The 14,153-nt window shown below is 43.7% G+C and overlaps 1 protein-coding gene across 1 annotated transcript in view; it reads right to left on the reverse strand.

Annotated features, from left to right (window-relative positions):
- Nucleotides 1-14,153, reverse strand: part of LOC112560343 (FERM and PDZ domain-containing protein 4-like) — a 99,466-nt gene that overhangs the window by 14,712 nt on the left and 70,601 nt on the right. The window contains exons 5-7 of the mRNA XM_025232149.1: nucleotides 6,205-6,307; nucleotides 1,524-1,575; nucleotides 989-1,102 (exon numbers count right to left, since the gene is read on the reverse strand). Of these exons, the coding sequence (XP_025087934.1) occupies nucleotides 989-1,102; nucleotides 1,524-1,575; nucleotides 6,205-6,307 (269 nt within the window). The remainder of the gene's footprint in view (nucleotides 1-988; nucleotides 1,103-1,523; nucleotides 1,576-6,204; nucleotides 6,308-14,153) is intronic.

Consider the following 14,153-nt stretch of genomic DNA (forward strand, 5'->3'; position numbering starts at 1 on the left):
GATACCTCAAAGTTTGCCATAGATAGACAGCTGTTTAGTTCTGTGACTGGAAACAAGAGCAGACCTCGGAGATTATCCAGTAAAACAGAGGTCCCGTCGTCCACTTGCGTACGACTATGGCTAGAGAGGGCTTACTAGAGTTGAACTGTAGGCACTGAGCGGAGGTAAAACCACCCCAGGGATACGACCCCTTATCTTTTTCACCTTCCCCGTCCCTCTTTCTCTTTCGTTCTCGGCTTGTTCTCTCTCTCCGACATTCACCAATCGATTCATTGACTCTTTCCATCTATAGACGGAGTAGGAGATTCCATGGAATCGGGTTTTGCCATCTGTGGCACGGGCCTGCGTCAGCCGTGACCTTTGAGGCTAATTCCGGGCAAAGACGAGCGATTGCTGGGGATAAACGCCGGCGGATTACATCCTCTCCGCGCTCCCCCTCCCCCCGCCACAGGGTTATTCCGACATTCCCAAGCATGTCAGCTTCAAATCAGATGGCAATACCTGCTACATAATAACACCCTTTGTCTGCACAGTTATAGTTTTAAAATAAAACACATTCTAGAACTCTTTTGAAACTTTGTACTAATAGTCATGGCAATCTTTTTCGTCTTTCAAGTAATGGCATTGAGTTTAACACAAAGAGGGGTGCAACCTGCTTTGTCTGTTGACATGAAGACTTCGGAAATGTAGTATAAAACATTATTATGTACTTCAACTGTGGCAAATACTATTACTGTAACAATTGTCTATTAACTGACATTTTCTATTAATTACTGCTATCGTAACGGACCTATCATGAGGGTCTGTCCCCATAATTAAGACGAGAAAAAGGCACATACCAACCGGCCGACAGACAGTCGGATAGCCATGCACAGTCAGATATGCAAACACAAAGAGAGAAAGAGAGGTTCATTGTAGATACACAGACACCCGCAATTTCACAATCTTGACAATCACTGACAGTGTTAGGTAAGGGCAAGTCACTCACATTCACGATGCTCGCTCCGTTGACCATCACGGCGTCGGCGAATCGAACTCGCGATGGGTTGTTTTTTAATTTGGCCTTTTTGGCCGCCGTCAACAGCGCTGACTTCCTAGTGGACTGTACGCAAAATATATACATAAATACATATAGATAGATGAGGAAATATGTCCCCACTGGCACAACCAATTTAATATATTAGTCTAGTTTATTTCGCCCAGTATATTAGCCACATTGACTACTAAATATATTTTAATTTGTAAAAATAAACCTGTTAAGACGGATATTAAGTGAGAGATCCTTAGTGCATATATATATATATGCACACACAATCATGCGAACATGGCTTGAAAAAATGTTCTTCTGTATACAGTCACTGTAAAAAAAATGATAAAGTGTGTGAGGTAAAGGTGTTGAAAGTCGGGTATTACGTAGATGATAATACAAACAAGCACAACGTAAACCACTACCCTCCCCCAACTTTTTCACCAAGAAACCCACGATTAGCTTCTAAAAAATCTGTAGAGCCACCCTGACTTACATTGTCTGTGTAGGGCTGGCACACAGTCAGTACAATTGACTGCTTGCACGATCTGCACACAAAGACAGGCGAATACATAGACACGGCAGCTTGTGAGTATTTCTTATATAAACATCTTATCAGCTTTCCACACCTTGAAGTCGTTAAACTTCTAAGGTTGAACAGACCCTGAGTTTTGTCAACGGTTTTATGTGCGGAAAATAAAAAAAAATGGGGCTGGATAGTACACACCCTGCGCAAACCAGCTGACATCATGGCCAGGCAGGCACTTGACTGGAATCCCCAAGGGAAGAGGAGAGTTGGGAGACCAAAACAGACTTGGAAAAGAACGGCTCCGGTGCATAGGCGGTCTTAACTCGAGTTAAGACCGCAGTTAAGCCAAGCACGCTGTCTTAACCTAAGACGCCTGCTAAGCGCGGTGCATGGGCGGTCTCAACTCGCTAAGCAAGCGGTCTTAGTCTTAAAATTTAAGACTGGTCCCCCCCCAAGCTTAACTCCTTGCTTAGCCGCGACACGCTGCTTACGCATGACCGTACGGCGGCTTTCGTAGTAACAGTGGCGGTTGATCGTGTTGTTTACTGAGTTGCCCTGCGTATACCATTGACAAGATACAGATTTTTCACTACTTCAGGGATCCATCAAATCAATTTGAAATGTATGACGTCGATTTGTTTCATCGTTTTTGATTCCGTCGAGCGAACATAACTTAGTGGAAAATGATTTCGACCATCATTTTCAACGAAAAGGCCGATCTATTCCGCCTTTGTTGCAGGTAAGACTACAGTCACCGCCACTATATAAATATATAATTAATAAGTGTAATTGACAGCATTACGTTAAAAATATTTAATAATATTAGCATGACTTCAAAATATAATCACATAACAAAACAATGGCGTATAACTTAAGACGGTGTTGACGACAGTGGGTGATGTTTGTTGTTATTATTGCTGCTCTCAGGTAAACATGAGACCACAAAACCAATACATTTTGGAAAGATAAAACTTGAACTTTGCAATAAAAGTAATGAAATTTTCTACTTTCACTCTGGTGACAGCAATAATCCAAGAAAATTCACAGTTTGCTATACTTGGCTCATTTGAGCAGAGGCACAATTCTGGCCATCCACTGTGCTCCAAGTATTGTTTTAGAGTATTATTAACATTAACATTATTAAAAAAATTGATGTCATTGTATTTAAGTAAAACAACACAGAATAAAGTAGCAGAGCACCCAGAAACTCCGATATAGTTTGATTTAATACATGTTATCAATTTGACAGGCAGTTCCTTGCAGTATGTCTCAAGTTGTAAGCATGTGGCTCAAGAGGTAAATAATCATAATAGGTTAATGTTCACATCGTCCTTTTAACTAAAAATGGACAGTTTTCGTTGAGATGTGAGTACTAAAATATATAAATCATTGGGGTCAATAATATTTCCTATGTCTTTTGCAGGTGATGGTGGCATTACAATTTTATGCAACAAGCATAATGCAAGTTTAGTGGCTGACACTTTTGGCATTGACATGGGATGAATATGGAGACAGTAGCTACCCGCTGACTGATTGGCTTAGTATCCCCTTTTTTTACAAGGAAAAGATCAACTGTGCCCACAGCTCAACAAGTGACACCATTAAGAGAACCAATGATGTTCTCAAAAAATTGGTTCCATTTCTTCAGGAACAACTATGGTAAATACTGTCTTTGCTTTGTCAGGGTTAAAATGCACAAGTTTTTGCTTGTGGGCTGGTTAGTATGTGTCTTTACTCCATGTTGTAATATATTGCACCCTTTTGTTTGCATCATGGTTTAGAAATACATAAACTCCTCCCCTTAATATCCAGTGCTCCAGAAATATTGTGTGACATCAGATACATCCCTGCCAAAGCAGCAAAAATCATCAGGTGTTCCATAGTGCTGTCATAATTTCTAACTGAATGGTCACAACATTTATTATTCAATTTGACTTTGGCTGAATAGCAGCATCCGCCTCAACCAGTTGGTCAACACTTTGAGCAGCCGGCATTACCAATTCATTTTCCATCTGTTTTTCCATGTAATATTTGTTACCTCAGCCTGTGCCAGACTTATTTTTCACTGGACCCAGGTATAGCTATTTCAGAACTTGATAACATGCAACTGGTAAAGAATGTAGACACTGCACATCCATGTCACTCAGAAGCTGATCAGTGTCTACTGGAATCTAAACTGTAGAACACTGGTACTGTAACATGTATTAGACTTGTAGTTAAAACTGGTTAAATGTCCAAATTGACTGTGGATGTACAGACAAACCTGCTGTGTACACCTCCCAAATTATGTCATAGTCTATGTTTGGCACTTGAATTAAATAATTTATAATTTTAAGCCAGCTTTGGAAGTAAAGTACAAAAAACATTGGCGCTTTTCCTTAATATTTTATGTTTTGTTCAAACTTACCATCAGGAATATCTATGTGATATAAAGTACATTTTTAAAATTTCCCATTTGAAAACATCGTCTGAAATGTTCAATTCCTTCTTGCTTGTTATGCAAGAAAATAATACATCTGCATATACTTCTAACAAAAGCATTTCCATTATTGAATTAGAAGGTGGAACTGGGGTGTTCTACATAAGTACACATATTGCACCTCCTACATATGTCAATATTATTTTATTACTCTCCCCTATTACAAAAGACTTCTTGAGGAACCAGTGTAAATGATTCACCACCTGTCACAAAAACTAAATGAGAAATGTACCTAGTCATTTTAAATAACTGTATTTCGGATGGAAATATTTATTTTCTAAACCGGCTGTTGTGTGCTGACTATCGGCTTTGCATTTGCATTCTCTCGGTATCTAGATCATTTTCTGCGGATGACACAGACGTGTAAAAACTAAGTCTACACAGGTAAACAAAATGACTAACCTTCGATGTTTATGCCGGCCATCAGTTGTCTGCAATCATCTAAAATATTTATCACTTTCTCCGTTTATCACTGGTGTTTCTGGTGGTTGCCCCCGCCCGTTGGTGGATGTTTCTGACGACTGCGAGATGAAATTGTGGAAGATTTTAAATTGTTTCATTTCTTTCTTATTTCATCTTTTTCCTTTTCTGGTAAAGCCTCTTCTTCTCCCTGGTAACCTCCTCGATTAAGACTAATAGTTCGCTGTCGCACATCTCTCCTTCGTTTCAGTAATGGTGTGCAGACGAATTTCGCGGCTCGGCACCATCGCTGTAGCGCAGTTTTCATTGGTGGAATATACGGTTGGCAAGGCCGCTCCCCGGACGAATTTATTTATATCGTTGACCTCGACCGCCGCGCTGACCTGACCCGGTTCTCAGCTAAGCAAGGGGCTGAGCTCGCTCATGCAACAGGCTTGAGACCGCGAACTTAGCCAAGACAAAAAGCGGGTTAAGCAAGACGAAAAGTTAAGACCGCCTATGCACCGGAGCCAAGCAGAGAGAAAGACAGAGGACTTCGAAACCACCTGGGCCCAACTGAGGGGGCTGCCCCAGACCAGGTCCGCTGGCGAGGTGTTGTTCTGGCCCTATGGTCCTCGAGGAGAAACAAGGACTAAACTAATGTCAAACTAGTTTGACGAAATCCCTCGTTAGCAGACTCGCTTTAATAACTGCATTGTTTCCTGATTTGATCATTCGAAGAAAGAAAAAAATGTTTATGTTCCGAACTTCGTTCTCTCAAAAATTGATTGTTCGCTCATTTCTCATTTATCAGATTCTGACGTCAGAATCAAAATAACGTTTTCTAAGCGAAAGAGACTGACCCGAGGTCATAACTACAAAGTACGTTGAAAGATTACAGTTTTCAGACAAGAGGACAAAAGCCACACAATGACACTGCTGGTACAGGCATGGAAGGAAAGGAAGGTCACTGTGCCAAGCGCAATGTGCCATGCACAAGAAAGACAGACAGTGACCGCAACGCCAGCGGCCATTTTCTTGTTTCACATGGATTTCATTTCCAGTGCTCTTTTGTTTGGCCAACAAAAACGTTTCCTTTGCCTCATTTTGCAATGAGATTTTTTCTTTGCCCCGGGAAAGAAAGGGTCGACAGGAGTTCATGTTAAACTGTGTGACCTGTCCATTCCATTGCAATTATTTTTGGCATTTGAAGGCATAGAGACAGGACTGTGACAAACGGTACCAGAAAGTATTTTTAGGAGGGGGGGGGCTCTCTATGGAGCTATAGAGAGGAGCAAGAGGGATAGACCGAAGAGGAAGAAAGGCAAAGGCCGTGAGATGATCAGCAGCAAGAACGAGTTTCCGCTTCCATCCGATCACATGCCCCTCTCCTAACCCCCACCCCAGCTGTCCTCTGCTCCCTACTTCCCTCTCCTCCACCAGAGCTGTCATCTTCTCTCTTCTCCGCCCCCACAGCTGTCGTCGCTATCTCGCAGTTGGAACTTTCATCCCGCCTGCCCACTTCATCTGTACTTCGCAGACGTTCAATGGTTCTGCTTTGATGCGCCTTCCAGCGACATGGCGGTTACTATGGAGATGTAAGGTCAGTATCCAGCCAGTGTACTTGTGAGTGCATGGCTGTGGCTGACGAGATGTCCAGCACTGAGGTATCGGGGACCCAACAAACAAGTTCTCGTAAACATTCTGAGCAATGCTGATGACACGTAAACAAGTATTGTGACAAACTTAGTTACTCAACAATCACGTTACCTGACAAGTTCGATAACCTTCTCGCGTGGAGCCCTCCGCACCTCCTCCCCATTGATCTTCAAGATTTGGTCGCCAGGCAACAGTCTGTCTTCACTCGGGCCACCTGCAAGAATATTCACAACCACCTGGATAGCATTTTGTTCCATTAAGAGGCTCTAAGCAAGACTGAGACATCCCACTGACCACAAACTTGTATTATGTCCGTGCACTGACCACGCTAACCTAGCAATCGCCAAGAACATAAAATGTTAACAGCATCACAACGCACATTTCAAAAATGTCAAATGCATCGACAGTTGGTGTCGGCATTTTCCCAGACTAGTGATGTAATACTGCTAAATACAGATAATAACAGTGTGCCAAGGGTTACAAATATCACAGCTGTATGTCATGTGTCATAAATTTCACAGTTTTGTGCTGGAAGAAATAAATGTGTCATGATTGTAGTCAAAGAACCGACACTAGGAATGAACACACGCGGTTTCAAGTGCTCGGCCGGCGAGAGAGAGAGAACCCCTTCGTGACAGTGCATCTGGACAGTGATCAAGTGAGAGACAATTGTATGAATTCCCTGCACGCCCAGGACCCAGCTTGCCGCCTGCCATTCAAAGCCCGGCATCAGACAGAGCCGTCAGACACGCCGGCACTTCGACCTGCTTGTCACAAGTGTGAGGAATCGGGTCCTACCGTCACTCGCAGCCGGGTGCCAGACACGTCAGCCTGTCATGTACCTCGCCCGCCGAGCTGGATGATAGGGCTGAACAGCCCCTTCTCCCTCAGCAGCAAAGGACACAACCATGAAGCGCAGGGGACAGTTTCAATCAAACCTGTCTTGTCTTCTTCATTAAAACCACTAGTCTTGGCAAGCAAAGTTTGAGTGCTGTCTGTGCGTCTGTACGTGGTGTAGTGTAGGCTGGCGGGATGGCTGGCACGCCCACCACCTGTACGTCACCTGTGACAGGACGGAGCGCGTGAGACTTTGGTAAGCAAAAACACACAAACAGCAGACCGACCAGCCCACAAAACCCCAGAATGCAAAGGCAGCGTGCCAAGCCCAAAAAAGGCAAGAAGTAAATTTACAGAGGTTGTTAGAAGCTAACCGCGATGATCTTGATGTGACTTGAGGACAGGCCTGTGGAATTCCACTGGCGAGGGCAGCATTGTGGAGACAGCAGACCCTACACTAGCATTGTAGAGGGGGGAGACCGTACAGTGCCATTGTTTGCCTGTGGCACAAACCTCCTTCAGCAAATCTACAACACAAGCAACGAGTTGTAGGAACGAAGCGCTACAATGAAAGAAAGAATAAATGAACCACACGGCCGCGATATCCGTTATCAACATTTTCTAGAGTAGAACAAGACATGAAATATTTGTCATATGCAAAACTCCACGACGGGTACGTGACATGTCAAACGTCACCCTGTGCCTATCACGTGTCATCAAATCTTCTCCGCCTGTCTCTGTGTTATTCACCACATGAGGCACCGCGAGCTGCAGGGAAATAACAGTACAGGTGCTACATGACACACACTCACACAGGTCTCCCTGAGTAGATGCAGGTCTCTCAGACTACATACAGGTCTCCGTGAGTTTTCGCCGACACAATACGAGGTGGCCTAGGGAGAGAGGCGGGGAAATGGTGTATTACAGCGGCCCTGTAGACACCTCCCACTGAGGTTTACGCCTAGGGAGGGAAGGCTGTCAACTGCAAATTAGTGGTGGAAATTACTGTTTTTCATTTTGCTCAGTAATGACAAGTACATGTAAACTGCATTAACTTCTGGGGGTGGGGGTAAATAAGGAATGAGCACTCCCATGTCGTCATCAACATGGTGTCTGAGTTAGGGTGAGACTCTCATGTCGTCATCAACATGGTGTCAGGGATAGTTTCAGACTCCCATGTCGTCATCAACATGGTGTCAGGGTTAGGGTGAGACTCCCATGTCCTCATCAGTGTCAGGGTTAGGGTGAGACTCTCATGTCGTCATCAGCATGGTTTCAGGGTTACTTTGAGACTCCCGTCATCAACATGGTGTCAGGGATAGTTTCAGACTCCCATGCTGGGCCCGCCAAGCCTAAGCTAAAACGTTGGAGTTGCTGCTTGTGACAGAGAGTAGCTTCTTCTGTAAGTTTCTGTTCAAAACATGACGGTTTTCAACCTAGCAAGGCCTGTGTACGTCTCTCAAATACAGCGGTCAGTGTAAACCTCAATAGCAAAATAAGCCATAGAGAAGTAAAAACAATCAGCTCTCTGCAAAGTCGCCTCCGTATAAAAATTAACCCTGGGCATGATAAATCATATATAATTGTAAAAAAGAAATTACCGTTAGTAAAGTACATCACACATAATCAGAAACATTAAACTTTGAAAACCAAGTAAAGCTAACAACAACATCTTTCCGAAATTCAGCAAAGAAAAATAATCAGCAAATGAAATATACTCATGTCAAGGAAAGCAAACTATAAACATAAGCAACACACCTTTGGCATACTGTGATTCAATATTACACCTACTCAATTCACAGAAAACTTCACACTATTAAAACAATAAAGTAGTATAAGCATATCGCAGAGCAAGATTAACAAGTTTCTAACCTCAGCTTAACGCGAAAGAAGATACCACTCATTTACTGCTCGTTTCGATGCCTGTCTTGCCACCATTTAGCATCTTCTAGTTGGAGAGCCTTTGTGTTCTCTAAAGTACTCAAGGGCTCAAAGAGTTAGGGTCTTAAGGAAAAGCAACACCATACGATGCCTGAGGGGAACAAGCGAGCGCGCATGCTGAACAGCCGTCACGACTGAAATTTGAATGCACAATAAAACAAAGCAGATGGAAACAGGATTTGAGTGTGAGGAGGAGGGGGAGCTGGTTGGAGGGCTAATTCCGTCGGAGCAACCAACCAAAACCGCGTTCCATTGCCGGCCCTTGACACAACCAAGCCCTCACAAGAAAAAAGCAACAAATAAAAACATCCTTCCATAAAATCAGCTACAATCTTACAATGACATCTTTTCAAATGATGGCATCTTTTCAACTAGCAAAATTATGTTTTGGCCGCATATTTTTCAAGAAATTATTCTCCGAGATGATGCAACCCACGACAACGAGTTCTATTTCCGTGTTCACTAAAAGGATGGCAGTTTTATTTCGTTTTTATGTGATAGAGTTTTGTCATCATGTTCTCCAGGCAAGATTCCATGCACAACTTTCATTGCCTAGTGGAGTTTTTGGCGAGGCTACAGAAGACTAAGGTGTTTGGAGTGTCGCACACTCGGGCAGTTCCTTGTACTTCAGTGGTGACGCAGGGTGCTGCTTGTTGTGCTGCAGCTGCCTGACACACACCCTGCCTCCAGAAAGCAGCTTTCGCCCTTCACGGCTGGTAACTGCCATTTATCACAGCACCGAGCGCCTCGTCATGAGGCCATGAGTGAAGGAAAACAAAAACAAGTTTGAGTCCTTCAGGAGCCCAGCTACGCGGTGCAAGCTGTCACGCCAGACAGCAGTCCGCCCTCACACGATGAGAAGCAGAGCATCCTAGCAACATGTGCAAGATGTCGTCATCCAACCAGCCACCCATCCCCCAGCACAACAGTTATGCACATGTCACCAAGACAACGGGATTGTCACTTGTCACCAAGACAGTGAGGATCAAGGTTTGTCACCAAGACAAAAAGGATTATCACTTATCACTTATCACCAACCAATGAATATCGTCACTGGTGGCTTAGATCTCGCAACTGCCACAGGTGATTTCTCTCCGACACCTGTTCACACGGCAACAAGAGGTTGCCTTTGTTACTACCTTGGAGTAAAATACCAGCAAGCAGTAGCCCACAATTTTCCCTCACTGCTATCATTTTTATTTGTTTAGGTTTTTCCCCCAAGAGCACTTCTTTACACTTCTTATTTTCACTGTGCGTCTTTGAAGAACCCCAAGGTGGACATGTATTCACGTATGCATGTATGCATGCACGTATGCGCAGTACAAACAGACAAACCAAACCCAGGACATAATCTCTTTGATAAGCTTGACACGCATGCATGCTTCCAACCTTTAGTGCTGGCAGCCATCAAGGAGAAGCATTTATCGCTGCACTGTCCCCTGAACAAAATTAATGCTTCTGTAAGAACACACTAGGGACTGGGGATATGGGCCCTGATCTCGCAACTTCAAAAGGAAGACAACTGCACAAAACGCACTACACGCGTGTGACGTCATGGCCCGGACCTGGGAATGCCAACAGACAAAAAAATGGTTGCTGAGTTTTTCCGCGGGTTTTTTTTTCTTTCCACAACAGGAAGCATTTGAAGCAAGTTTTCCCGATTTTCCGACCAATGATTTTTTTTCTAAAGTAATGCCATTAAAGATATATACCCAAGATTCCACCCAAAACAATACAATGTAAATGGTGACGTTTAATATTTATTTTACTGGTTATAAAAGTTCACATTATCAATTGGTTTGAAAGAACAGTTTAGTAAATTTTACTTTGTTCTAACCAAGTAGCCAGCCAGTCGTGTAAATTGTTTGCTCTATGTGGTGGAGAAGCGTGGTCAGTAAGGGAAGCGAATTTAAAAACATAATTAAACATGCTGATTCCTGTTAGTAATATCCTTATTTTATTATTTGCAACAATGACATTTACAGTGTTGTTGAATTTCTACAATATTAAGGAGAGATGCAAGGAGAACGATCCATCCACCAAACCTCCTCTCAGATTCATTGTTCTCTCACTCTGCTTGAGGCGTTTACACATCACCAGTCTTCTGTCTGGGGTCATCAGGTCACAGTAAAAGTCACGTGCTCTAGAGCCTTGTCTTGACATGTCATTACTTCAACATTACCCCTGCACGTCACGCCACATCACACGAACATCAACGCCTGGCTCACAGTCACATCAATGACACTGTCAGTCAAGACACTTAACTCGGAGGGTGACGGCTCCATCAGTGTCAGCACCACTAGTCTCAAATACAGTCCAGACGAGAAAAGACAGGAGGGAGGGTCTGGTGGGGTTTCATAACCCGGGCTCATACTGCAGATACTGCTCCATGAAGCACAGAAAAAATAAGACTGCAACTGGACAGCCTGAAGTGTTCTAACGGACAGATCTCTCCACAGATAACGAGAGATGGGGTATATTTGTATTTTTTTAGTGTTCATTGTGGTTGAAAAACTGCGAAAGTGAAGAGCACTCCAACTTCACGTCCCTATATTGAATTCTGCGTGCAGTTCTCTCACAGATACAAAATAAAGCTTCCTAATGCTACGAAACAAAAACTGGCAAGCATCTCCCGCAGCTTCTCGTGGCCAGCGAGATGTCACGAGACAAGACCTGTCGCTATCCGCACCGGTGTTCTTGTCGTCGCGACTGCACGTCCTTCAGACGAAAGTGGACAGGGTCACGCGAGCGCGAGCTTGAAGGTGCTCATCCCAGAGCCAAGACCACCAACTGTTGCCGTGCACAGTCTCCTCTGATGACAATAATTCTTCCATTATCACGTCTTGCGTCCCCTGGCAGCCTACACTCCCCTTGCGTGCTTGTTCCCCCCACACGGTGGTCAATAAGAAAGTTTTCTGACCACGACGGCTGTAATGAGGGTGCAAGTGATGGTTAAAAATCTTGTTAAGAAACTAATTTAGGTACAAAACCACTTAAATTCATTCTGCAGTTTGTTCTTTATAGGAAATAAAGCATCCACCACACCATGCGATTTTTTTTAATTAGAATCGCGAAGATGGCAGAACACACTGAACATAACGAATGGCCCTTACCTTCTTCTGAGTAACTTGCTAGGCTACCCGTTTTCTGTCGCCAGATCTTCCAGTTGTGATTTTATAATATTATCAGCTTTGGTCTATCACTTTGTATTGAGAATATTCATACGCACGGTCAGCTGTAGGGACCAGCTCTCTGTCGTTTTGTCTCGTCTATGGATGTAAAGTCGAATTCTGAGTTCTCGTACTCATCTGTGATGTTTGTTGCACCTTCCCCTCTGTTGTGGATTGTTATTCAGTTACTTGCAACAGACATGTTCCTCCGCTAATGGCTTCTGTCTCCTGTTCTTCGTTTCACCATTTGTGGCATCATCCATCACTGACAAGTTTTAATTGTTCTGACATTGTGGATCACTGTGGACTATCGTGGACCATCGTGGACTATTGTGGACCATCCCGTTTTCTAGTGTTGATTGACGAACCGTGTACGTAGCTGCATGTTGTGGAGATTAGATTGTGGATGTATGCGCTTCACCCTGACATCTGGTGATAAAGTGTGTTTGTCATCCTGCATCTTGCTCCCTGCTTGTCACTGACTACTGTCGCTTTCGGTTCTTCAGTGCCAGGATTGTGCTTTCTTCTCAACTGTATTCCCCTGAAACTTCAAATTCGGTATTCTGATAAATCTTTCTTTTTACTGACCCACACTTGAAATAAAGACATTCTACATTGTACGACAGCCAGATGTTTGATCAACTACATGAAGTACAGTGGCTTTCAAGTTGCTTACTTGATGCTGGCTTTTCTCCTCCAAGCGATCCTCTGGGTGGTCTTCTCTTCTGTAAATTACTTATATCTTTCTGATACCTTGAAGATCATTTACTTATTTTGCCCCGTCTTCACCATCCAAGCAATATCCTGTTTGTTATCCGAGTTTTCTTCCCTGAAGTGAAAGGGTCTCATTTTACACACCACAGGAGACGGTTCTTGAACTGTGTGTATTTCTTTACTTTTATCTCTTGTTTCTTGGCGTCCTGTCCTTAATGTGGCGTTTGTTTTTCATCCATGGTCATTGGGCTACATGTTGGTCGCTTTGACAAAACGCTCATGGTGGGGAATTTTGACTTCTTTGGATTTACAGGATTTCCCTCGGACGTAGCCCAGTTACATGTTACAGATTGTGTACCCGAATATTAGTCGCCATATTATAATGAAACACGAAAGAAAGCTTCCTTCGGTGCAGGCTGCAGCAACATGTGTGGTAGCTATTCCGAAGGAAGCACTTGCGATGCCTCAGCGGGAGATGAGTAACATCTATGACGGTAGGCGTGAGACAGGGGTCGCTGTAAGATAACAGTTACTTCTCTGTTTAAAAAAAAATAATAATAATAAAATTTTAAAAAAAGCTTGCTATAGGGGTTTGTGTGGCCTCGACTGTAACAAGACATGTGGGAACTGCTGTAAGAAACCATGTGCAATGTCGTACCCAGAGACTGCACAGGCCTGAAAATCTGGATATCAAGGAATTTTCTGGAGACTGCACTGTAAAAATGTATTTATTTTTGTGAAGCGCATTGAGCTTGCCCTCAGGGTAGGGATAAGGCGCTATATAAGAGACCTTCTTTTATTATTATTACAACACCAAACACAGGCTTTGTGTGGATAGGACAAAGCATGTGGATGTGATCACTGGTCTAGCTCTCCTTCTCTTACACACACACACGTACGCACGCACATCGCCATACTGCTTTATTTGTGATATGATATCTCATTCCCCTCAGATCACAGTATTTTTTAAGAACATGATGGCACAATTACAACCCGCTCTACAAGTAATAAATTATAGTGATCCTAAAGTGCAGGCAACGATTCGGGCTTTGCTCCATCATATCAATCCCACCATCCCCTCGCCAGCAGTTTCATTTCTCTACTGATACCCGATGGCTGAGAAATCTGCCGGAAGAGAGACGAAGAGTGGTGGTGGGGTGGAGAGCGGGGTGCTGGTCGATGACGCCTTTTTGAGCCTGAAAGGAGTCTTTGAGACATTCTCACGCTCTCGTGATGACATACGACAATGAGAAGGGACCTTGACCTTATACAGCAGATTGACTGTACAACACTTTACCCCGCCCTTGTCACCAGCCCTCGGATCCAGACTTCCAGGCGGGAAACGCTCTGCCAACAGTTCCCGCATTTTGTCTGTTAGTTGCTGCTGCTGTAAATCTG

This window comes from Pomacea canaliculata, linkage group LG3, assembly GCF_003073045.1.
Source record: "Pomacea canaliculata isolate SZHN2017 linkage group LG3, ASM307304v1, whole genome shotgun sequence".
In the NCBI taxonomy this organism is placed as follows: Eukaryota; Metazoa; Mollusca; class Gastropoda; order Architaenioglossa; family Ampullariidae; genus Pomacea; species Pomacea canaliculata.